This window comes from Ipomoea nil, unplaced genomic scaffold (genome assembly GCF_001879475.1).
Source record: "Ipomoea nil cultivar Tokyo-kokei standard unplaced genomic scaffold, Asagao_1.1 scaffold1031, whole genome shotgun sequence".
Lineage (NCBI taxonomy): Eukaryota > Viridiplantae > Streptophyta > Magnoliopsida > Solanales > Convolvulaceae > Ipomoea > Ipomoea nil.
In genome coordinates this window covers 573,806-598,635 of record NW_017617459.1, presented here as the reverse complement: position 1 = coordinate 598,635, position 24,830 = coordinate 573,806, and the positions used below count along the sequence as shown (strand labels likewise).

General features: G+C 36.8%; 2 protein-coding genes and 1 pseudogene across 3 annotated transcripts in view; 1 reads left to right on the top strand and 2 right to left on the bottom strand.

Moving 5' to 3' along the window:
• The window catches only part of LOC109180687, a 33,790-nt pseudogene extending 14,234 nt beyond the window's left edge, over positions 1–19,556 (bottom strand).
• The window catches only part of LOC109180685 (ABC transporter C family member 12-like), a 113,617-nt gene extending 93,515 nt beyond the window's left edge, over positions 1–20,102 (bottom strand). Inside the window, exon 1 of the mRNA XM_019330381.1 lies at positions 19,951–20,102. The gene's annotated coding sequence lies outside the window, so the exon portion shown is untranslated. The remainder of the gene's footprint in view (positions 1–19,950) is intronic.
• Positions 6,244–7,656, top strand: LOC109180688. 2 transcript variants are annotated; one of them, XM_019330385.1, is made up of 2 exons: positions 6,244–7,317; positions 7,554–7,656. In XM_019330385.1, exons 1-2 carry the CDS (start codon positions 6,327–6,329, stop codon positions 7,589–7,591), a joined length of 1,029 nt encoding a protein of 342 aa, XP_019185930.1. In that variant the 5' UTR covers positions 6,244–6,326; the 3' UTR covers positions 7,592–7,656. The 2 variants fall into 2 exon arrangements, with proteins under 2 accessions (XP_019185930.1, XP_019185931.1); XM_019330386.1 differs by having other exon boundaries at positions 6,244–7,233; positions 7,554–7,654.
• Positions 20,103–24,830: the final 4,728 nt, after the last annotated feature.

Sequence of the window (24,830 nt, the reverse complement as noted above, 5' to 3'; positions counted from 1 at the left end):
CACCGATCTGAAGGATTCAAATGATTGATGCGACAAACTGGAAATAGTGTTGGAAAACATGTCTCTTCTATAAAGAGTCATGTCTTCTCAAATAGGTTCCTTAGTTTGTATATATATATGTATTCTTCTGTACAGTATTCATCATCAATAATACAGTTCTAAGTATACTTATTCACATGGTATCAGACTAGGTTCCATTTTATTCATACTTAGAACAAACCTCCATTTTTTCCGGCCTATACGCGACTACCCATTTCGTTCCGATGCTCTTCTGGCTATTGTTTGAAGAAACCAACACCACAGCCTTACTCAGAACAACGTCGCGACACTTCACCGAAATTTCCGCCGCCAGAAGCCACCGCACGCGCCTCCATGCGCAAACGGTGGTATTCTTCTCTTCTCCGGTGCAGATCTCTCTCTTCTCAGGCGTTGTCTGGACAAAGTACACTGGAGTGCTCCCCTTCCTCCGACGACCTGTCACGATCCTCCAAACTTAATAACAAAATCACAGGAAAAGATTAAGAAAGAAGAAGAAGATTTAGGGTTCTAGGAGAAATTTAGGAAAAGAAATTAGGGTTTGTGAAAGTTCATTTCCAACATACAAAAAGCATAAAAAAATATCCTCTACATAATCTGGAATATATCCCAAAAAGCTAATGCTGCTACCATCCTAACCACCTCCGCATTTCTCGCTTTTGTCCTCTTCTGCATCTTCATTCCAGAATCATCCTTGCTGAGGTAGCCAACCGCCCTCCTTCATACGACGTCGTTCAGCTTTTATTTAAAAACGGTCTCCAACGGTCTTCTTCCTACGACGTCGTCTGGTTTAAGTGGCAACGGCTATTATAACACCCAAACGCCGTCGTTTTAGTCCTCGACTTTTCTTACTTAGTTTATTTTTGAATCAGAGTGGCTTCTCTCTTCTTCATGTATTCCTCTTCTATACTTAGGGTCATGACATTGCCCTCTCCTTCACGAGATCCTTGTCCCCAAGGATCGAAATTTGGAAATTGCTTAGTCACATGCTTGTAGCTTTCCCAAGTAGCCGCCTCCTTGGGTAGATTTGCCCATTGTACCAAGATCTCAACTTCTGCTGCATTATTCTTCTTCACCATTCTCTTCCCCAAGGTAGCCACTGGATGAGTTAAGACCATTCCCTCTGGATCTGTGATAGGCAGCTCTCTTTGAGGTTCCACCCCACCCCCAACCCTTTTTTTAAGCAAGGAAACATGCAACACTGGGTGGATGGCAGCCTCCTTTGGAAGTCTCAGTTTATAAGCTACCTTGCCAATTTTCTCAATCACTTCATAAGGGCCATAAAATCTGGGAGTTAACTTGATGTTAGACCTCACTGCCACTGTGACCTGTTTGTAAGGCTGGATTTTAAGATACACCCAATCTCCCACCTCAAGGTTTCTTTCACTTCTGTGCTTATCAGCTTGCTGCTTCATCCTTGCTTGAGCCTTATGGAGGTTTTCTTTGAGTAGGGCCACCATGGTGGCTCTTTCCTTGAACCAGATGCTTCCCTCTTCTTCTACTGCATTGTCAAAGTTCCAAACTGGAGGGGGGTAACTATAAAGAGCCTGAAAAGGGGAGCACTGCAAGGAAGTGTGAAAATTGGTATTGTACCAATGTTCTGCCAAATGTAACCATTTAACCCAAGCCTTGGGTCTATGGAAGACCATACATCTCAGATAAGTTTCCACACACTTGTTAACTCTCTCTGTTTGTCCATCACTCTGTGGATGGTAAGCAGAAGACATACTCAGCTTCACTTGTAATTGTTTAAACAAAAACTGCCAGAACTTGCTCAAAAAGACCTTATCCCTATCACTCACAATGTCCTGTGGGAGACCATGAAGTTTATAAATATGTTCCATGAACAATTCAGCTACCTTTTCAGCAGTATAAGGGTGTGAGAGGGCCAAGAAATGGCTATACTTAGTGAACCTGTCCACAATTACTAGTATAACCTCCTTCCCTTGGGAGTTGGGCAACCCTTCAATAAAGTCCATTGATATACTTTTCCAAGCTTGATCAGGTATTTTTAAGGGTTGTAACAGCCCTGGATAGGCTATACTTTCCTCTTTACATCTTTGGCATACATCACAGCTACTGGCCATATCCTTCACTTCCTTCTTCATGCCTCTCCAATAAAATAACTGCTTGAGTCTATGATAAGTAACTTGCTGTCCAGAGTGCCCTCCAATAGGGGAATTATGCATTTGTGCTAAGAGTTTGCCTCTCAAATCCCCCTTACTTCCAATATACAGCTTTCCCTTGTACCTAATCAAACCTTCTGTCACAGCAAACAGTGACCCTTCTTCAGAAGCAATTAAGTTCTCAGTCAGAATTTTGTAAGCTAGCTCATCTCCCTCATAGCTTTTTATGATTTCCTCCATCCACAAGGGTCTTACTGATGATATAGCCAATAGTTCAGCTTGCTCATTATGATCTCTTCTAGATAGTGCATCAGCTACACAATTTTCTACACCCCTCTTGTATTGGATTGTATAGTTTAAGCCCAATAACTTGGTTAAGCCCTTTTGCTGCATTGCTGTTGTAATTTTCTGTTCTAACAAGAACTTCAAGCTTTGATGTTCAGTCTTGATTAGGAAATGCCTCCCAAGCAAATAAGCTCTCCATTTATCAACTGCATTGATTATAGACAGGTACTCTTTTTCATATATTGATAAGCCCAAGTGTTTATTGCCAAATCCTTTGCTAAAGTATGCTACTGGTCTCCCTCCTTGCATCAAAACTGCCCCCATTCCTTTATAACAAGCATCAGCCTCAACAACAAATTCCTTATTGAAGTCAGGTAAGGTTAATACTGGAGCAGTGCACAAAGCCCTTTTTAATTCTTCAAAGGCACTCTCTGATTCTTCATTCCATTGAAAGGCATCCTTCTTCAACATGTTGGTAAGGGGCCTGCTTATAATCCCATATGACTTGATGAACCTTCTATAATACCCAGTGAGACCTAGGAATCCCCTCAACCCCTTAAGGTTAGTTGGTTTGGGCCAAGCAGCCACAGCAGACAGCTTATTAGGATCAGTTTGCAACCCATGTTCTGATATTATATGTCCCAAATATTCCACTTCTGATTTGACAAAGGAACACTTGCTCATTTTAGCTAGTAACTGGTGGTCCTTCATAAGCTTCAATACTTCTCTTAAATCTCTCCAATGCTGTTCCAAGGATGAGCTGTATACCAATATATCATCAAAAAATACTAACACTGTCTTCCTGATTAATGGTTTAAACACAAAGTTCATGAGAGCTTGGAAAGTTGCAGGAGCATTAGTAAGCCCAAAGGGCATTACTCTGAACTCATATAATCCTTGATGAGTTCTAAAAGCAGTCTTATGTTCCTCCCCTTTCTTCATTCTCACTTGATGGTATCCACTCCTTAAATCCAATTTGGAAAAGACCTTGGCATTTGCTAATTCAGAAAACAAATCTTCAACTAGTGGAATGGGAAATTTGTTCTTGATGGTTATCTCATTGAGAGCTCTGTAGTCAATGCAAAATCTCCATGAATTGTCTTTCTTTGGTACCAACAGTACAGGTGAGGCAAAGGAAGATGTACTAGCAGTAATAACCCCAGCAGACAACATCTCATCCACCATCTTCTCTATGGTGTTCTTCTGTATATATGAATACATGTAGGGCTTGACATTTATGGGTTTAGCTCCTGGAACCAATGGAATTTCATGATCAAAAGCTCTGTGGGGTGGTAGTGTTTTAGGATCATCAAATAGGGTTTTGAATTCTTGCAGAATTATTGTCAACTCTTGGTGGTTAAGACCAGTCTCTGGTAGGGGAATATCCCTTGTTAGGTGCCCTTGAACTCCACAAGAGGTGCCCTGCACCATGTAACCTTGCACTCCTTCCTTCTGCCACCTCCTCAATTCTTTCTTAGTAACTTGTTGCAAAGCCACTCCTTTTGCCATTCCTTTTAGTAACACCTTTCTTCCCTCCTTATGGAATGAGATACTGGGGGGTCTAGTATGCAACTGGATTGGTGCATAAATGTCGATCCAGTCCATTCCTAGGACCATATCACAGCCTCCCAGCCTTAGCAATCTAAAGTCCTTTTCAAATCCTTCTCCATTTACTGTCCATTTAAGGCCATAACACACAGAATCACAGATAAGCTTGTCACCATTAGCTACTGTCACTGCCAATGAGATTTTTAACTGACTGAGTAGCCTGGGATCTAAAAAACTGTTGGTACTCCCACTATCCACCAAAACCACAATTGACTGTCTATTAATGGTTCCTCTAAGCTTGATGGTGTTCATCCCTTCTCCTCCTATCACTGCACACAGTGTCACCTCAGCTTCTCCTTGCCCTAAGTCTTCCACTGTCTCCACTCCTTCAATCTGTTCCTCACTGGTCTCCTCTTCATGATCTAGAGACTCAGCTCCTTCAATGATGTTGAAGGTTGGACCTCTGCATTTGTGGCCAGGATTCCAAGGCTCAAAACATTTAAAACATCTATTTTGCTCTCTTAGTTGGCTTTTGAATCTACTAACTTCAGGTGATTGATTAGTGAGATGTGGGGTATTAGAGGCTGTGGTTTTGAGAGAGGATTGGCTGTTCTTTGGTCTGTTAGGCTCTGAGTTTTTGGGATTAAGAGTTCTGGAATAGGATTGGTTTCTCTGGGTAGTGTAGGCTGATTTTTGGGTAGGGTTGGATAAGGTTTTATGTGATTCACTCACTTTTAACCCCTTTTCAAATTGTCTGGCTAGCCAAATAGCATCCTCCAATGTAGTGGGCTTGGATGTTCTAACAAAACATCTAAGCTGTTGCCTTAATCTCACAATGTAGCTGTCTAAGAAGTATTGATCTGTCAAATAGGGGTAAATCTGCAATAATAAACCTTTGTATTCCTCATATTTGTCAGAGAAATCAACTACATTTCCCCATTGTTTAAAGTTTGAGAACTCTTCCATTACATCCATACTGCCCTCACAGAATCTTTTACACAAAGCACCTGCAAAGTTAGGCCACTGAAAACCTTCTCTTAGGCTATTAAGGTACCCTTCATACCATAGAGCCACCTTACCAGTCAGGTTAATACACAAGACATGCATAACATCCTCCCTGGGAATTCTAGCTAGCATAAAGAACCTTTCACATCTAACTACCCACAACCTGGGATTTTCATAGTCAAAAACAGGAAATTCATGCTTATACCTCAATCCTTGATCACCCCCTGGGTTGTGGTGGCCTGCTCTGGCTCCAAACTGTACTCTCCTAGCCATTCCTGGCCTTGCTACATTTCCAGGAACCTCCTGGAAACCAAAGTGATGCCCTGGTAATCCATCTTCTTCATCCGAGACCTCTTCCACCTCCACTTGTCCTCCACCCACATGCTCTTTTCCAGGCCTTCTTCCCGGATCCACACTCCCTTCTCCTGGGCTATGTTGAGGAGGTGGGGGCTGTCCATGTACTGAAGGTTGATCCATGGATGGTGGGGGTGGTCTGTTTAGCCTCAAAAGCTCCATGATCTCATCTTTCCATTCCACCATATGAGCTTTAAGCTCTTGGATAGAGTCTTCCATGCGTTGCTGCCCAGCTGTGATCCTTGTATTCTGCTCAAGGTTGCTGGCCTCCAATCTTGCCTCAAACTCAGTCTGCTTCTCTTGCAATGCTCTAAATCTCTCTTCATTAGTCACCATTGTAGCCCAGCAAGGGAGCTCTGATACCAAATGTCACGATCCTCCAAACTCAATAACAAAATCACAGGAAAAGATTAAGAAAGAAGAAGAAGATTTAGGGTTCTAGGAGAAATTTAGGAAAAGAAATTAGGGTTTGTGAAAGTTCATTTCCAACATACAAAAAGCATAAAAAAATATCCTCTACATAATCTGGAATATATCCCAAAAAGCTAATGCTGCTACCATCCTAACCACCTCCGCATTTCTCGCTTTTGTCCTCTTCTGCATCTTCATTCCAGAATCATCCTTGCTGAGGTAGCCAACCGCCCTCCTTCATACGACGTCGTTCAGCTTTTATTTAAAAAGGGTCTCCAACGGTCTTCTTCCTACGACGTCGTCTGGTTTAAGTGGCAACGGCTATTATAACACCCAAACGCCGTCGTTTTAGTCCTCGACTTTTCTTACTTAGTTTATTTTTGAATCAGAGTGGCTTCTCTCTTCTTCATGTATTCCTCTTCTATACTTAGGGTCATGACACGACCCTACCAGTACAGTTTTCTCCGCTTCCGACGACGGATGACCGGCGTTGACTGTTGACCGGCGACCGGCTACCTACAACTGTGTGTTCAGCACTCTTTGGTCTTTCCATCTGTCCATATGGCTTATTCAAATTTCACCCTTACAACCTATCCTGCCATCACTATGCATAAGTTGAAAGGGAATGAAAACTACTCTGATTGGGCTGCATCTGTGAAATTATGGTTCAAGGGTCAAGGTATGTCAGATCATTTAACCAAGAATCTGAGTGAAATTACTGAGAATGTGAAAGAATGGGAGAAGGCAGATGCTTTGCTGTGTAATTTGTTGTGGCAATCCATTGATCCTAAGCTTTATAATATATATATATATACGGCTTATGAAACTTGCAAGGCAGTATGGGACAAAGCGAAGTCTCTTTACACAAATGATGTTCAACAATTATATTCTATGGTTTCCAATATTGTTGGGCTTCAGCAGCAACACATGGAAATGTCGGAGTTTCTTGGTCAAATTGAAGCCTTGAAAGAGACTTTCAACACACTTCTCCCGGTCAACACTATTGTGGAAGAACAATTACAGCATCGAGACAAATTCTTTATGGTTCTTACCCTGGCTGCTCTCCGTCCTGACTTGTCTCATGTTCGGGATCAAATCTTGTCAAGTCCCATTGTTCCCTCTCTATCTGAGACATTTGCTAGGCTTCTGAGGGTTTCCCCTACACCTGGTGAAACCAACATGAAAATTACAGGTGAATCCTCTTCTTTGGTTTCACAATCTACTCATAAGGATTCTGTGAATATTGATCGTGGTGGAGCTTCACGCAAAAACCATCCTCGGTGTGACTATTGCCACAAAGTTGGTCATATCAAGGACCGGTGTTACAAGTTGCATGGTAGACCTCCACAATTCGCTCATGTTGCTCAAGCCACAACATCCGACTTCCAGATTACTATGTCCCCTACTGATTATGAAGACTATCTCAAGTTCAAAGTTTCAAAACAAGCTACCCCTGTGGCACCTCCTGGTACTACCTCTCTCGCTTGTGTCTCTAAATCCCATCCTTCTAGTTCATGGGTCATTGATTCAGGTGCATCCGACCATATTTCTGGTAATCCAAATCTCTTGTCTAATCTCTCTACGTCTCAAACTTTACCCATGATTACTTTGGCCAATGGTCTTACAACACATGCTTCTGGAATTGGTCAAACAAATCTTTCATCATCTTTACCATTAGATTATGTCTTATATGTTCCCAATAGTCCTTTTAATCTTGTATCAGTTAGCAAACTCACCCGTTCCCTAAATTGTTATGTTACTTTCTTTGCTGACTCAATTGTTGTACAGGACCACAACACGGGGGAGATGATTGGCGTCGAGCATGAGTCGCAAGGTCTCTATTACCTACAACCTCCGCCACTAGTTGCATGTGTGTCCACCAAATCTCCGCATCTTCTTCATTCTCGCTTAGGTCATCCTAGCTTATCCGAACTTCGACATATGGTTCCTGGTATATCTAATATTTCATCCTTAGATTGTGAGTCATGTCATCTTGGAAAACAACCTCGTCAATCTTTTCCAAAAAGAGTTAACAATCGGGCTGCATCCTTGTTTGATTTAGTTCATTCAGATATCTGGGGTCCATGTCGGGTCACCTCTACTTTGGGATTTCATTATTTTGTTACTTTCATTGATGATTATTCCCGTTGTACATGGGTTTTCTTAATGAAAAATCATTCCGAGTTGTTCCAAATTTTTAAAGATTTTTGTGCAGAAGTCAACACACAATTTAACAAAACTATTCATGTTCTACGTAGTGATAATGCCCCTGAATACTTTTCTACTGCACATAAATATGACATGACCTCCCAAGGTATCTTACATGAATCTTCTTGTGGCTATACACCACAACAAAATGGGGTTGCAGAGCGTAAGAACCGCCATTTGGTTGAAACAGCTCGTACCCTGTTACTCCATAATCATGTACCAGACAAATTTTGGGCAGATGCTATTCTCACAGCCTGTTACCTCATTAACATGATGCCCTCATCAGTTCTTAACAATACAATTCCTTACTCCATCCTCTATCCCACCAAAGAATTATTTCCCCTTTCTCTTCGGATATTCGGAAGTGTTTGTTTTGTCCATGACATGTCCCCTGGTCTTTCTAAGCTTTCTGCTAGAGCTGTTAAGTGTGTGTTTTTGGGGTACTCACTTCTGCAAAAAGGTTATCGTTCTTATTCTCCAGAATGCAATCGTCATTATATTTTTGCTGATGTCACCTTTATAGAGTCTTCCTCATACTTCCCACCTACATCACTAGATAACACAACTATTACTGAACTCCTCCCCATTCCAGATTTTGGTCCTATAAACCTACAGTCTAGTTGTGAAAATATCCTTGAGTCCCCTCATCCATTACAAGTTTATTGCCGTCGCCCTAGGCCCAATGTGCCTATTGTTCATACTGCTTCTCCAGAGACTCCTGACGACTCCACCGCCACATCATCTTCTCCTACATTAGGTCTACCTCAATCTGAGGATGACCCATCTACTGCACCTATTGCTGTGCGAAAAGGTATACGTTTTACTCGCAACCCCCACCCCATATATACCTTCTTAAGTTATGATCGTCTATCCTTTCCTTATTTTGCCTTTATTTCACATTTATCATCTGTCACTATTCCAAAAACAACCCATCAAACCCTTTCTGATCCTAGCTGGCGGCAAGCAATGTTAACTGAGATGGAGGCTTTACATGACAGTGGCACTTGGGAATTAGTTCCTTTACCTCCTGGTAAATCTGTTATTGGTTGAAGATGGATTTACACTGTGAAACTAGGTCTAGATGGTAAAGTTGATCGTCTTAAAGCTCGACTTGTGGCTAAAGGATACACTCAAGTCTATGGGTTAGACTATATAGATACTTTTTCCCCTGTTGCTAAAATTGCCTCTGTTCGATTGCTTCTTTCTATAGCAGCTATGAGTCATTGGCCTTTATATCAACTAGACATTAAGAATGCCTTCTTACATGGAGATCTCAACGAAGAAGTCTATATGGTGCAACCACCTGGATTTGTTGCTCAGGGGAGTCTGGCTTGGTTTGTAAACTTCGACGATCTCTGTATGGATTGAAACAGTCCCCGAAAGCATGGTTTAGTCGTTTTAACACAGTTATCAGTGAATTTAGAATGATTCAAAGTAAAGTTGACTATTCTGTGTTTTATCAAATCTCGATGGAGGGAAAGTGTATCTACCTTATAGTATATGTGGACGACATTGTGATTACTGGCAACGACGAGGAGGGCATATCCAAGTTGAAAGCATATCTCTTTAAAAGTTTTCAAACTAAGGATTTGGAAAAGTTGAAATATTTTCTTGGAATTGAGGTAGCTCAATCCTATAATAGTGTGGGTTATTTCATAAATGAAGTATGCTTTGGATATTCTTGAAGAAACTGGGATGCTTGATTGTAAACCCATCAATAGTCCTATGGATCCAAATGTCAAACTCCTTCCCAATCAAGGTAAGACACTATCCAAACCTGAAAGTTACAGGAGGCTTATTGGGAAATTGAACTATCTCACAATCACACGCCCAGATATCTCCTTTGCAATAACTGTATTAAGTCAGTTTTTAGAAACTCCTTGTGCTGATCACTGGGATGCTGCTATTCGAGTTTTGAGATACATCAAGAAGGCACCAGGCCAAGGGCTGATTTATGAAGATAAAGGTCACACTCAAATCATTGGATACTCTGGTGCTGATTGGGTAGGTTCTCCATTTGACGGACGCCTGGATATTGTATTCTCATTGGGGGTAACTTGATTTCATGGAAAAGCAAGAAGCAAGATGTGGTAGCCATATCTAGTGCAGAAGCTGAATATCATGCTATGGCTCTTGCTACATGTGAACTCATATGGCTAAAGCACTTACTTCAAGAACTACGATACTGTGATCTTACAAAAATGACATTGATATGCGACAACCAAGCAGCCCTACATATTGCTATGAATCCAGTCTTTCATGAACGAACCAAACACATTGAAATTGATTGCCACTTCATCAGGGAAAAGATTATGTCAGGGTGGATCACTACAAGCCATGTTAACTCCAGTGATCAATTGGTAGATATCCTTACCAAGTCACTTAGAGGTCCTAGAATAAAATATATTTGTAACAAGCTCAACACACATAACATATATGCTCCAGCTTGAGGGGGAGTGTTGGAAAACATGTCTCTTCTATTAAGAGTCATGTCTTCTCAAATAGGTTCCTTAGTTTGTATATATATGTATTCTTCTGTACAGTATTCATCATCAATAATACAGTTCTAAGTATACTTATTCACAAATAGTTAGACAACTTTGTTGAATTCTGTAAAATTAGAACAAAGTAGAAAAATCATTTAATGTTTGATATTAGAAAAGATATACTATCAAAACTCGAAACAATCAAATAACCTCTGCTTATACAAAATGTCTCATATGAGTACATGAAATATAGAAACCTAAAAAGGATTAAATGAGAAAGTGAAATGTTGAATAGTATGTTACTCATTGAAAAGGCAGGAGCGCAGCATTTACCTGTATAGGGAGCATCAGGACTAAAACAAGAGCACCAAGAAGTGAAGCCACACCTAATTGCTGGTATAGAAGAACTATGGCAATAGTAATTCGAAATGGAGCTGACCACAAAACATGAAGTTGTTGGCATATTTGCTGAAAATTTTAAGATTCACATCAGCTGACTTTACTGCATATTCATGAAGTAATGTTTTACATGAAATTTCAGAATTAATATTTATCTTGTTTTACTAAATTACATATGCTATCTTCTCTAAATTCCATACAATGACTATTATATGCTGATGCAGAATTCAAGAGATTCCTAGTCGAAGGCACACATAAAATAATGAGATTTATCATCTTTGCTATTTATCCCATGCAACAAATCCCTATTCAACAGTAATTCCCAGTTTTTTTAAGAACTGGATGCACTTAGTTATACAAATCACATAATTATATTGAACGTCTTCAAACAAATACACACACATACATGAATGCTATTTTCTTTTCAAAAGACTAGCAAAATTCTGGGGTGCTTTCAAGTATGTCCTAGGAGTAATGTTCTTCTAATTAAGAGTCTGTCCAGAAACTAAACTCAACACTTAAAACTTAAATGGGTTCAGTCCTGTTGTTCAAACTTGAATCATGACATCAAAAGGGTGCTCCTAAGTGAATAATCAAAAGGGAACTCCTTAGTGAATGTGCATTTTAAAAATGAAGGACCAGTAAATGAATGTGCATCTATGGAAAATATTTGTCCAGTAAAAATGAAGGACCAATAAAATTTCCACAAACATAGCACATACCCAATTCAATATTTGGAAGAAAATGGAGAAAGATTTTGACACTGAGAGTAGGGATAAATGTAGCATAATTTATGCATACCTGAAGTCCATTCGCATCGGTTGTAATCATGTTTGTTATTTTTCCGGATGGGAACTGCTTGCGACCCTCATGCGTTAACCTTACAGATTTGCGATACACAGCAGCCACCTACATGTTAAGCAGTAAGATGAATATTTCATTATTTTGACAGCATACATTGTTAAAAATAATGGAATACAACCAGCTTTCTGGCAATTAGTACTTCACTGTAGATTAGTGGTAGACAGTGTGAGAATGGTCTGATGATCATAATTGATAATAAAAGCTAATGAAATAACAATGAAAAAGAACTTAAACTTCTGTTTTGCCTTTTTACCTGAACAGAATAAAATAGCCAAATTAATGTTTATGCAAATCTCAACATTTACCATTTTATATAGTACTTCATAGTAGTTAGTTATTTCAGTATTTCACTCTAAAATTAGTTTGTCATTTTCAATTCTTTGTTTTCTAATTTTTCTTCCATTATTTTATATTCTATTCTGTAGTCTCCAGTAGATAAAAATCCAATCGTTGGTTGAAGACTATCACTCTAAAATACACTAAAGCTTTAATTCAGTCCTTATTCCTACATTAACCAACAAACAGTGGCACTTCTCAAAAAATCAAATACTAAGATCAAATTCAAGAAAAAAATCATGGCAGGCAGAAACATAAAAGAACTGAAATAATAGATGGCATTTGTATTCATAGAAGAAAGATGATTTATGATTACCAAAGTCGACCTTAGCCTGAAACCCACACGCATGCAATTCTGAGAGTACTGTGCTTCACATACCACTCCTAATGACTGGATAAAAAATTCAGAATCTCAAGTTAGGGATAGAGTTATTATGTTCCAACTCCTCTGTTCTCAGCTAAGTCTCTGGTCCATTAAAGTAACTTCTGCTACATCTTTTTAACCACAGGATGGAAAAGTGGCTTAATCCAAAAGGATTTGTCTAAGCTAAATTAATATCATTCGATTAAGAAGCATGTCCAATTAGACAACTCAAGGAGGCCACCTGAACACATACCCAATCCAATCAAATCTCCAACACATGTCCAATTAGACACAGCATGTGATGAATTATAATTGAAGTGAAACTTTAAGTTAACATTTTACTATCTTAGACCTAGATGAAGGTTATAAAGAATAAAGGCAATCCATATTATACAAATGTAACTAAACCAGAACTATTTTTGGGGTTTTCATAGTGTCTGAAAAGATTTAGATCTTACCACCCCAAGGAAAATAAAGAAGGCGTATAAGTAGCCGACCCAAGCTGGATCACCTTTTTGTAGGGACTGCAAGCAACATCAAGTTGGTTACAAAGATTTACACTCTAATACGGTATGATACTTCAATAATGTGGTTAATTTGCACAAGCAGGATTAAAAGAAAAAGCTCTTGAAGTAAGGCATCAGTAAGAGTTACTCTCTCTGACCTCCCTAGAAGCTCATAGCTAGCCCCTAAGTAACTTGGCCATTGTGTGTGTTCATGTGTATTGATAGAAGAACAATGAGCATGCCAGGAAACATAGTCACACAATAGAAAGACGTGAACTTTTTAGTAATTCAATTGAAATTCAATTGGCTTTAGTGCAGATGTAACAGGCATCCATCAGCAATAGACTAAAAGTAAAAATTAAAGAAAATTCACACCAAGGGTTTTTTGCAATATTACCTGCAAGAGCTGATTCAGTAAAACTGGTCCCACAAATTGACAAAGATCACTGGCTACCTGAGGATCATTCCATAAGAAGAAGCCATTTAGTATATTATAAATATGGAAACAAAACATTGCAATCCTCTGACATTATTGTAGGGGTTCAAATTAGTATCAGAAAACAAGCTTTTAATTTCAATTACAGAGGAACTAAAATGACAGCAAGAAAAAAGAAGGAAATAAAACTATTATATTGATGAACACATTTGAAATGTCTAAGGAGGTGCATGCTAAGGTGGAAGCAAGAAATTTCTTTGAAGCTTTCTGGTAAAAATTTCATCAACACAGTAAGTATTTGACAAGTTTTAAAAATTTTATTAATTTGTAGTCCCATTGAGAGCTGTAAACTTGAGGAGGCAAATGTGCTAAAGATTTTGTTATCAAACCAATAATCCAATTGAGAGAAAAAAAAAATATTGAAATCCTTCACTAAGGTGATACATGTTGAAATTGAGGGATTGAAAGGCCTAGCGCGTGGCAAATAGCCACCACCCGCCAGTATGGCGGAAGCAAAATATGTAAGAAACCAAAGAAAGAGAGAATATAAAGAATAATAGAGTATATTATAAAAAAGAATTACAAATTTACAATAGATTGTCTCTATGTGTGTTTTTGTATATTGAACTATATAGAGATCCTATATTTATAGGAACATTAGGCTAAACCCATTCCTAATAAGAATAAGAACCAAGCTAACTACTAGGAATAGGACTAGGGTTTCCTATTATTCAACAGACAAATTCAAAATTGAGAGAAGAATGATAAATGTATAGTAAAATAAATCATTAAGTGCTATTAGCTTACTTTGAAGAGGCCTCCAAACCAGAACCTGTATAAAATAGAAAAGAAATAAGACGTGTATATACATTATCTACAGTTTACTTGCTTTGTGAATCATAAGCCAGTGAGATTACACAAAACAATGTATTGAAAACTATACCTGCCACCAAGACTATTGTTTAATGCACGTAACAGCCATGGTTTTGACCTCTGAGATTCTTCCATCCAACACATTAGGAATCTAAAAGTTTTGAAGTATAAAGTTGAGTTAAACAACTATAATGTAGTTTTAAAAGTAAGGATTGAAAGAAAGAGAAACAGCCCAACACAAACTTTCTAATTAGAGTCTCAGTCTGATCCCATATATCCAACATCCAAACATCCTTTTCACTGATTGGTTTCTTATAGCCTAGTTTCATGAGTGGAGTCATCCACCCAAAATAAATCCCTGCATTGGCAAGAGGTATTCCAATTATCATCAACAGGACCCTCGTTTTGAAAAAGGAGTTTTAACAAATGACAAATAATTAATTGACATATAAGTTAAAAAATATATAAATATGGGATGATTATCTATAGAGAGGAGACCTGTTGACAAGGAGGGTATTGATTTATGTGAAAGTGGAAAGGTTTAATTGTATTTCTGTCTCTGGAATATGTACAAATGGTCCTATATTTATATATCTATAGAGATTCTAAATACATCTGACTCTATTTTGGAACCATGTAAATTCATTTAATACTTAATTCATTATCATCAAATGCTAGAGGACATGAAGGATGCACCTTATTTTGACTAACATGTATACGGATAGAAAAGGAATAAGTTACTTAGCCACCCATATTCGTGATAAAGTCATAAAACCAGATAGATACTTTTCCTATAAAAAGGACAGAAAAAGCTAAGCCAAAATTAAGGAATAAGAGTCAGCATACTCGAAAATATGTTTGCATGTCTCTCAGGACATATGTGGTCTCCCTCCACAACTGCTTCATACTGATTTTCATCAGACTGACTCCCCAATGGAATATAACCAGGATATGGATCCAGATGAGGAACATGAAAAAGAAGTAGTGCCCCAAATAGGACCTGCAACAGAGAAACTTAAAAATGTATCTCACTCTGTTATGGAACATAAGGAAGGCTTTAAATTTTAATATTCATTTCCATTCATGTTTTTTTTTTTTTTTTAAAGTTCCTTCTTTGTTTTGATTGATGGAACTTTGAATCAATTTCACAAGTAGGCAGTTAATTTTGAGTACTGGAGTTAATTATTAATGTCGGACACTAGAAACATTATTGAACTGTGCACTAGGTTTAACTTAAGATCTAACAGACAACAGGAGAGCACTAGGCCACTAAACCAAGGCTACTTTCCTCTATGCAAAAAATCTGCAGAACATAAAAAATTGTTTCATGAACCTTGATGTTTTATACATTGGCTGATTAAGTAAAATAGCCACAATAAAACCAAAGTAAATTTCATATTTATATGATTTCAATACAGCACAAATGTCAACGTACATAATGCTCTAACGAAGTAAAACAAGTAAAATCCTAGTTCAGAGGATGCCCGTTATGGGATGAGGAGGATTTTTAATGATTTAAGAAGTTCAAAAAACTAGCATGAAGAAAACAACATGATCTACCTGGCACAGAAGTGAACTCAAATACATGTAGAAAACAGACCTGCACCAATATAATAAATTATGAGTACTTTTTGCAAACTACATACACGGCACTGCTCTTGAACAAAACAATATGCATTGTCAAAGGCACAGTTGCTTAAAAAGTTGTTGGGTAATGATAATAAAGAGAATGGAATATGGGCAGATGAAAGAAAAAGAACAATGAATCAATTACTTTGCCAAGTATCCCTAAGTCAAACTAAATGTGATAATGTTGAAATGAAACACATTTTATATATAAACCCATATTTAAATTCTATATCCGATAAAGCAAAACAAAAGAAAAAAAAAAAAAAAAAAAAAAAAAAAAAAAAAAAGCTGAAAACATCACCTTTTGCTTCTTCTTTTTTCCCCGCCCTGATAATTTTTTTATTTTTTTTTAAAGAACAAATGAAACTAATTAAAATTGATCAAAATATAGCATAGAAATGAAACACATGCACATTTCCTAGTAAAAAGAAATTGTTTAAACATTGACCTTTCTTCCTCAAGTAAATCTTTATTGCTCACAGTAACTCTCCTCACACTAGGACTTGGCAAAAGGAATATTTATCTAAACAGTTGTTGTCTTTTTCAGATGTGAGATGTTCCCATCCAAGTTTCTTAAGTAATCCATGCATACATCCCATATACGTAAATTTGAGAAACACAGTAACATGCCAAAGAGATGCCATGATTGGAGAGAGTATTTGACGTTATAAAATAATGATCTAAAATGATAAAGTTTGGCATAGCAAATAATAACACTAACCTTGCATAAAACTCCATCATTGAGATAATGAGGTTCAAGATCACAGCCTCACCCACCAAAACATAGATCACTCCAAACCGGATATACCATCGAAACTCTTTAATGTACATTCTAGTTTCCATGCCAATCATTATTATAATTGAGGACCAAGCCATAATCTGACAGCCCAATGAAACTATCTGTTATAAGCAAGAAACAACACTCAATTAGTAAATTAGAAAAAGCTTCGACGCCACCAATAATATAATAAAAAATACAATAATTATTTTTTACTTTCAAGAACCAAAGAGTATATGAAGCCAAGCCAAATGTTTGAAGCCTGAAAGCATGCAGTGTGTGAGAGTATCTGTCAGCAAAATTCTGGAGGCTCAGTGGTTTTCATCTTCGTAGAGGTATCTGATGTGTGTGTGTGCTTTCTTTTATAGGTGGACTTTTGAGGATCTTGGCTTGACATGTAGCCATATGTTCAACAACTCAACTCTTGAATGCAAAAAGTGTTACTCCCTCTGTCCTATTTTATTTGTCATGTTTGCTATTCATTTGTCAAATCAACTCTTTCTTCTTTACTTATTTTCTTCAATATTTTAAAATTATTTTAAATTTAATTTTTCTTGTTTAATAGTACTTTTAATGTAGTTTCTAAATATATAAATTTTATACACTAACAATAAACTTAATATTATAAAAAAATTTTGAATTAAAAATAACTCCAGTCTCGTTAACTGAACCAGACACATAATAATGGGATGGAGGGAGTATTTCTTTGCATCAAATGTCTGATGAATTGTTAATGTGAATCATACTGCTAATAAATTTTCCTCTGGAAAGGTGATGAATATTGAATTATGTTTCCCACCTTAACTAAAAGCTTAAGCAGTTAAAGAAGAGATATTTATTATTTCTATCTTTAAGAAGACCCACACATGTCTGACATATTCTACTTCATGGGTCATAAAGTTGACAATTCATATGAATAGTCACATAAGCAAGAATAAAGAGTGTTAAGGAATATATATTTGATATATAGAATCTCTATATATTAGGCAGTTTAGGGTTTTAGGTAGGTAGGACATATGGAAACTTGTTTCCTATTCGTAGTTTTCTAGTACCTATTTATAGGGCTTTGTATTTTCTATTCCTATGAGAGTTTGATATAATATATGACAGCACATTAGAAACTCTCTCTCTTCACTTTCATAACATGGTATCTGAGCCTTTACGATAATTTTTTTTTTCCGCTCTGTTGTCGTCACGTTTTGACTAGCGCGTGAGCCTCACGTGCTGCTGGCACGTGAGGCTCCTCCAACGATTGAAAAACGTTTTGGTCAACTTGTTTCTGGGTCGCCTAAGTCTGTTTGTCTTGGTTCTGGACTTAGTTTGGACCATTGCCTTTTGTTCTACGGTCAGTTTGTCTCGTTTTGGTGCTGTCTTGTTTTGTGTTTTAGTACTGTCTCGTTTTGTGTTTTGGTGTTGTCTCTTTTTTTATGCTCATTGATTGGAGCATGCTTCCCTTTTGTTAGTCAAGATACTTCCCTTTTGCTAGTAAAGAATTTGTGTCCTCCGGTTTGGAGTTTGTCTTCTTTACTTTGTGTGTCCAAGCTTGTTCGGTCCACTTTTGGTTCACCCGGAGTTGCGGTATTGGTGGAGTCCAAGCTTCCTGCTCAGGGGATGGTCCAATCCCAAGCTTGTTCGGTCTACCACGTTGAGTTCACCCAACTGTCCGTAGGTATTGGTGGCGTTCACAGCTTTCGTTTCAGGGGGAGTATCCAATTTCAAGCTTGTTCGGTCCCTTTGTGTTCACCCATTGTTCGTGGGATTCGTGGCGTTCGAAGCTTTCGTTTGGAGGGGGAGTATGAGTATCCAATATCAAGCTTGTTCGGTCTTCGGTCAAAGGAGTGTCCTAAATGGACTTGAGTTATTAGTTATTTAGTTATTTTGGGTTATTACTCATTTGTGTAACAAGTTGGGCATTATTACAATATATGCTCCAACTTGAGGGGGAGTGTTAAGGAATATATATTTGGTATATAGAATCTCTATATATTAGGCAGTTTAGGGTTTTAGGTAGGTAGGACATATGGAAACTTGTTTCCTATTCGTAGTTTTCGAGTACCTATTTATAGGGCTTTGTATTTTCTATTCCTATGAGAGTTTGATATAATATATGACAGCACATTAGAAACTCTCTCTCTTCACTTTCATAACAAAGAGAATGAGCAACCATAAAAAGATAAGTTCCTTCAAGATAGCTCACTAAACTTTCACAAGGCCAAGGCACTTCAGTAAGCAAATTTTTGGGTAAGTGAAAGATAGAGATACTTTGACTCCAACCCAGAGCCAACCAACTAAGCTCAATATTAAACCATTTGAATAAATGTGACTTCAAATGAACATGAAAAAAGTCAAAAAACAAATAGAAGAAAATAAACTAAGGGGTGTACTTTATGGAAATAAAATGAGAATCACAATATGTTAGAAAAAAACCTGAAAGCCTAAATGCCAGGTTTTAAAGAGGATATTTACCTCAAATGGGGCAAGACCAGTCTGAGAATCTAAGTTGAAGATCGAAATGCCCATAGCCAATCTGGCCAGTGGCTCAGCAGCACATAAGCAGCCTAAGAAGATCAAAATATAGTTGTAGCAGTTTGCCCTCAAACAGAACCTTTTGACTGTATGGTCCATCTTAATAAGCCAGATTCGATATAAGCACAATCCGAAAAGAACCAAGTAAGAAATGAAGTCGACTGACTCAATGGCACAAGGTGTATAAGCACCAAAAGCACTATCAGTCTCTTGAGCCCAAATCCCATTTGCCACTGGCCGGCAATACCAAATTAAAGGCTTAATACTCATCTTTGATAACAACGAGACAAAGTTTAACTTCTACAAAGTAGCATTCCTATTTTAGGCAATAATTTGGTTGGTGTTCAATGAAATCCAGCTTTCCATTTTCATATTGCACCATAATTCACTCCTGCACTGTAAAAATGATATTCTCAGCCTGAAAAACATACATAAAGAAGTAAACAGAAAAGCTACATTATAGAAATTTTCATTTGTCCTTAAAATCCTTTATGTCCCTCTTGACTCCTGTGATACTGTTCCCAGATTCTTAAAACAGAGGACCTCTTTATTTATAAACTTATCTACTAAATGATCACACTCAGAATCAAATAACAATACTAAAATGATAATGATTGTGACATAATCAATGGTCAGTGTAAGATTATATGTAGAATCAAGTAAGAGTACGGAATTTCAAGAAGTAAAAACCAGAGAGACTGAAAACAAATATTCAGATTCCAACCAATCAACCATTACCATTTCCTAGTCGTTCTAACCAGAAGAGGGGTGGAGTAAGACTAGGAGAAGGGCAAGGCACTCATGTGTTCTTCATTCTCGGTTGGATGGCTTCTACACCAACATTGTGCACAAGTATAATCACGTCCACACAAACCACATCGTCAGCAAGAATGAGAAAGAATCCGAGAGGGTGGGAGACGGTAGAATAGCAGAAACCAGGAAATAAACTGAAATAAGGAAGAAAACTAAAGTTATGACAAAAATAAGAAACTGTTGTAAACTTATCCCAAAAGTTTGTATCTCCAGTCGTAAGGTATATATAAATTTGCTTAAAAAAAAAAAAAAGTTTATGTAAATTAAGATAATCAAGTGGTCCAAATATTATCTGTTAGTTTCGAATTTGGTCTCTTGATACAATTATTGTGTACTAAATCAGTGAATTAAATTTGTGCCAGCCTACGGTGATAAACTTAAAAAATTGTAATGGTTGACAATAAAATTAATTTTTTTGGATAAACTTGAAAAAAAAAAAAAAAATTGATAGATGTGTTTTTCGTGTCAATCTAACCATAAACACATTTCTCAAAAGTTTTTTTTAATTAATTTTTTAAAAATTTATACCATAAACACATTTTCCAAATGTAGTTGAATACTAGTAACCACACTTGCATTGCGCGAATAGTTTAATAATTAGTGTTTCAGAAGTTATCAAAGTATCATTTAGTATTTGTCATATACCAATGAAATATTGTCAAATTTTCTATAAAAGTAAATATTTCAAAAATTTATAAATATGACATGTGGCAGAAATGTTTGATTAACTGGTACAATAGCAATTTTTGAGAGAAACACATCACTAGATAGTATCCAAGCATAGTTTTTGCAACACAAAAACCCTATTAATTTTACCAGTTTGGCGTGATCCATGCTTCCTCATGTTGTCACTTCCGATAGAAATGAATTCTTGATTAATTAATCAAAGTTCATGTTAAATTTTATATTATATATTTTTTAATACACCCTAATATACGCGTAGTGTATGTTCAACAATTATGCCAATTATGATTGGGATGAGGTTCGAACATAAGACCTTCATTACGAAAATTAATGAATAAGTTAAGAATAATAAATAGTTAACAGAATAATCCGTTACTAAAGTTTACACTGACATAATGCGGAGATATTTAATAAAAGTAAATGATATAATAATGGTAAAGTAAGAAAAATAATAATAATAAAATATTAAAATCATAATAATATTAACCATTCATTTCAACTAACAATTATCTCAACATTTTTTAGTTATCGTTAGAGACCTAACTTTATTGGCTCTTATTAAGTTTATATTACTAGTTTTTTCATGCGCATTGCGCGAATGAGATAATGTCCAATGTTATTTGTAAATAAGTACTTCAAAGTATATCAATGCAATACTATATATATAAGAGATGTTCATGCATAAGTAATTGAATGTTGGATTTGTTTATTTAAATCGGTAATTCAAAGTATATAAATGAAAGATAATATAGGAGAGATAGATTATAATTATCATTAAAATAAATGTTTGCAACTTCGTAAAAGCGCAAGTCTAAATACTTAGTCTAAAAACGATAGTCTAAATAAATACTATTTTTTGTTTGAATTTTTCTAAGTATTCATAATTCTCTTTTGGGTAGCATTGTCATTGTCTTTATCTTCAGTACTTGTCGTCTTCTTTTTTTTTTTATCGATTGTGTGATATATGCAATTGGCTTACAGGTGGTAGCATAGAGGGCGGCGTCATGCAATGAGATTATGGTGTAGGAAGTTGTTTTTTTTTTTTTTTTATTGAAAAAAGGTGTAGGAAGTTGTACTGTTGATTTGCCTTGTTGTGTATATGATTGAGATCTTAGTTGTACTATTAACTCTTGATCTTGCAAGCGCATGTTGATATTTGGCAGTGGTAGTTTTTTCCCTACATGTGAAAGTATTGAACAAAATATAATATTTATTATATTTGTAGAAGGTTCATGAGTAGTACCTCTTGTTCTAGTTCCATAATTTATTTACTTGATAGTAACAACAGTGACTCTCCAAGTAGTCTGAATACTGATGTCGCAATATGTTTAGTTTCATCAATAATTTCCACATGTCCATTTTGCACATGTTCATATTTTTGGAATTTGTATGAACGAGTGTAGTACTTGATTTTGTGTGGGTGTGTGTGTGTGTGTGTGTTTTTTTTTTTTTTTTTGTAACAAAATTTTGTTGAATTGATACTAATCTTGGAGTACCCACTGTTATCTTTTCACCATAATGCATGCAGTTAAATAGGTTGCCACTTTGTGCATAATTTTTTTTAAACAATGGTTATATCCTATATACCAAGTGTTTTTGTTGTCAAGATTGATGTTGATTTTGTTTTTAATCCAAGCAAGTTAAGTCTAGAAAATGAAATAAATTGTAAATTTATATTAGTTTTAATATATTTAAATGATGCACAATAAGTATTTTACATACATGATCAATGAATGTGGTTGCAAAGGCCATTGGTCGACATGCAGGACTCCCAAGCACTTGGTCGAGGCTTATCAAAAGATGCTCCAGTAGAAAGATGGACAAAAGAAGAAAGATTATGGGCAATCATCTTTGCCTGAAGCAAATGCCCTCATCTTGGGGAATGATTACCTGCTAGGCGAAGAACTAGCTGACTATGGAGATCAGGAGTGATACTCCTATTTTTTTTCTCTCTCCTTTATGGACATCCATTTTATTACTTCATGACTGCGAGAATGTTTATATTTGAACTCTTTTGTCCTATTTGAATAATGGATCCTTTTATATTTGAACGCATTTGTCCTATATGAATGAATACAACGGATCTTCTTTACACATTATCTTGATACCCATTTTTTGTAGAACTATGGGAGACGAATCAACTCTATGCTTGGTTGATTGTGCAACTACGCATACCATTTTGATAGACCGAAGATTTTTCCAAACGTTCAAGGAACAAAAAGGCAACCTTTCAACCATAGCGAAGGATAAAATTCCTATTGTGGGCTCCGGCAGAGCTTCACTTATTTTTCCTAACGGAACAAAGTTGATAATTGATTCAGTCCTCCTATACCCTTAATCAAAAAGGACTTTGCTTAGTTTCAAGGATATTTGGTCCAACGGTTTCCACATAAAAACTAAAACTAAAAACAATACCGAATTCCTTGTCTTGACCTGAACGGTCAATAACCAGAAAAAGGAAATCGAAGAACTTCCTTCCTTTTCTTCAGGCCTGTATTATTCCTATATCAGGCCTCAACTCTCCTGCGTTGCACTCGTAGTGAAATTTAAAAATACACATTATTTCAGTCTATGACATGACCGCTTAAGTCACCCTGGGCAAACTATGATAGGCCAGATACTTTCAAATTTAACTGGACATAACCTTCTTAGGACAAACATTCTTTCTACAAAAGATTACAGATATGTTCCATGTGCACAGGGAAAACTTATTGTTCGGCCCTCGCATCGTAAGATTGATTTTGAGTCACCTGTCTTCCTGCAAAAGCTATAGGGTGATATTTGTGGACCATTTATCCTTCATCCAGACCATTCCGATAATTCATGGTCCTTATTATTGCTTCCATCCGATGGACACATGTGTGCCTGCCGTCCACTCGAAATATGGCATTCGCAAAATTCATGAGCTAAATCATTAGGTTGAATGCCCAATTCCCCGATTATCCTATCAAGAACATAATAATGGATAATGCTGGTGAATTCACCTCGTCAGCTTTTGACGATTATTGTATGGCCATGGGAATTAAGGTGGAACATCATCTACCATACGTCTACACCTAGAATGATTTAGTTGAATCTCTTATCAAAAGAATTAAACTAATAGCTAGACCATTACTGCAACGGTCCAGTCTACATGTCAATTGTTGGGGACACGCAGTGTTGCATGCTGCAAATCTAATACAACTCTAACCAACTGCATTTCACGATTACCCCCCTCTACAACTTGTACGTGGTAATGAGCCAGACATTTCTCATTTGCGTGTTTTTGGCTGTGCGATTTTACGTACCTATATCACCTCCACATCGTACTTTGATGGGCTCGCAGCATCAGTTAGGTATTTATGTTGGGTATGAATCACCTTCTATCATTAAATACCTCAAGCCCATGACAACAGATCGGTCTGCACGGTTTGCTGATTCCATTTTTTATGAAGATTATTTCCCGGCATTAGGGGGAGAGAAAAACGCAGCTTTGAAAAAATGCCACGAAATTTTATGGGATGAAAAAAATCTTTAATATCTTGACCCACGTACTAATCAAACTGAACTTGAAGTTCAGAAAATAATAAATTTGCAAAGACTAGCAAATAATCTGCTAGATGTGTTTACTGATTATAATAGAGTAACTAGGTCCTATATTCCTGCAGAAAATGCTCCATCAAGAATAATTGTCCCCAAAGGACCAAATACTAGTACTGACATTACCCAACGCCAGAAGCGTGGAAGACCAGATGGTGCAAAAGATTTAAATCCATAGAAAACTAAACACAATAAACAATCACAGTTACTCCAAAATCATCTTGAAGACGAAAAACCCAGTGTAAATGCACGTGCTACAAATAAATCTAACATTGGGAAAACATAACACATTCACCAAGATATAATAGCAAATGAGAAAGACTTAGTTGAAGTAAATATAGAATCCGCCATAAACTTTCTCGAAACAGGATAAAATTTTAATAGAAATGTAACAGTCATCGACGACCAATTCGCCTCTATAATTGTTCTTCACATTTCTTTCAATAATCTGGATCCAGAACCAAACACTATAATGGAGAGCCGGAAGAGCTCTGATTGGTTGAAATGGAAAGAAGCAATTGAAGCTGAGCTCAACTCGCTAAATAAAAGAAAAGTGTTTAGCCCTCATGTACTTATCCCTAAAG

Excerpts from the sequence above, each read along its gene's own strand:
- LOC109180688 (XM_019330385.1), top strand. The coding sequence starts at position 6,327 with ATGGCTTATTCAAATTTCACCCTTACAACCTATCCTGCCATCACTATG. Across the intron at positions 7,318-7,553 it reads TGCATCCGACCATATTTCTG|GACCACAACACGGGGGAGAT; the intron begins GTAATCCAAATC and ends ATTGTTGTACAG.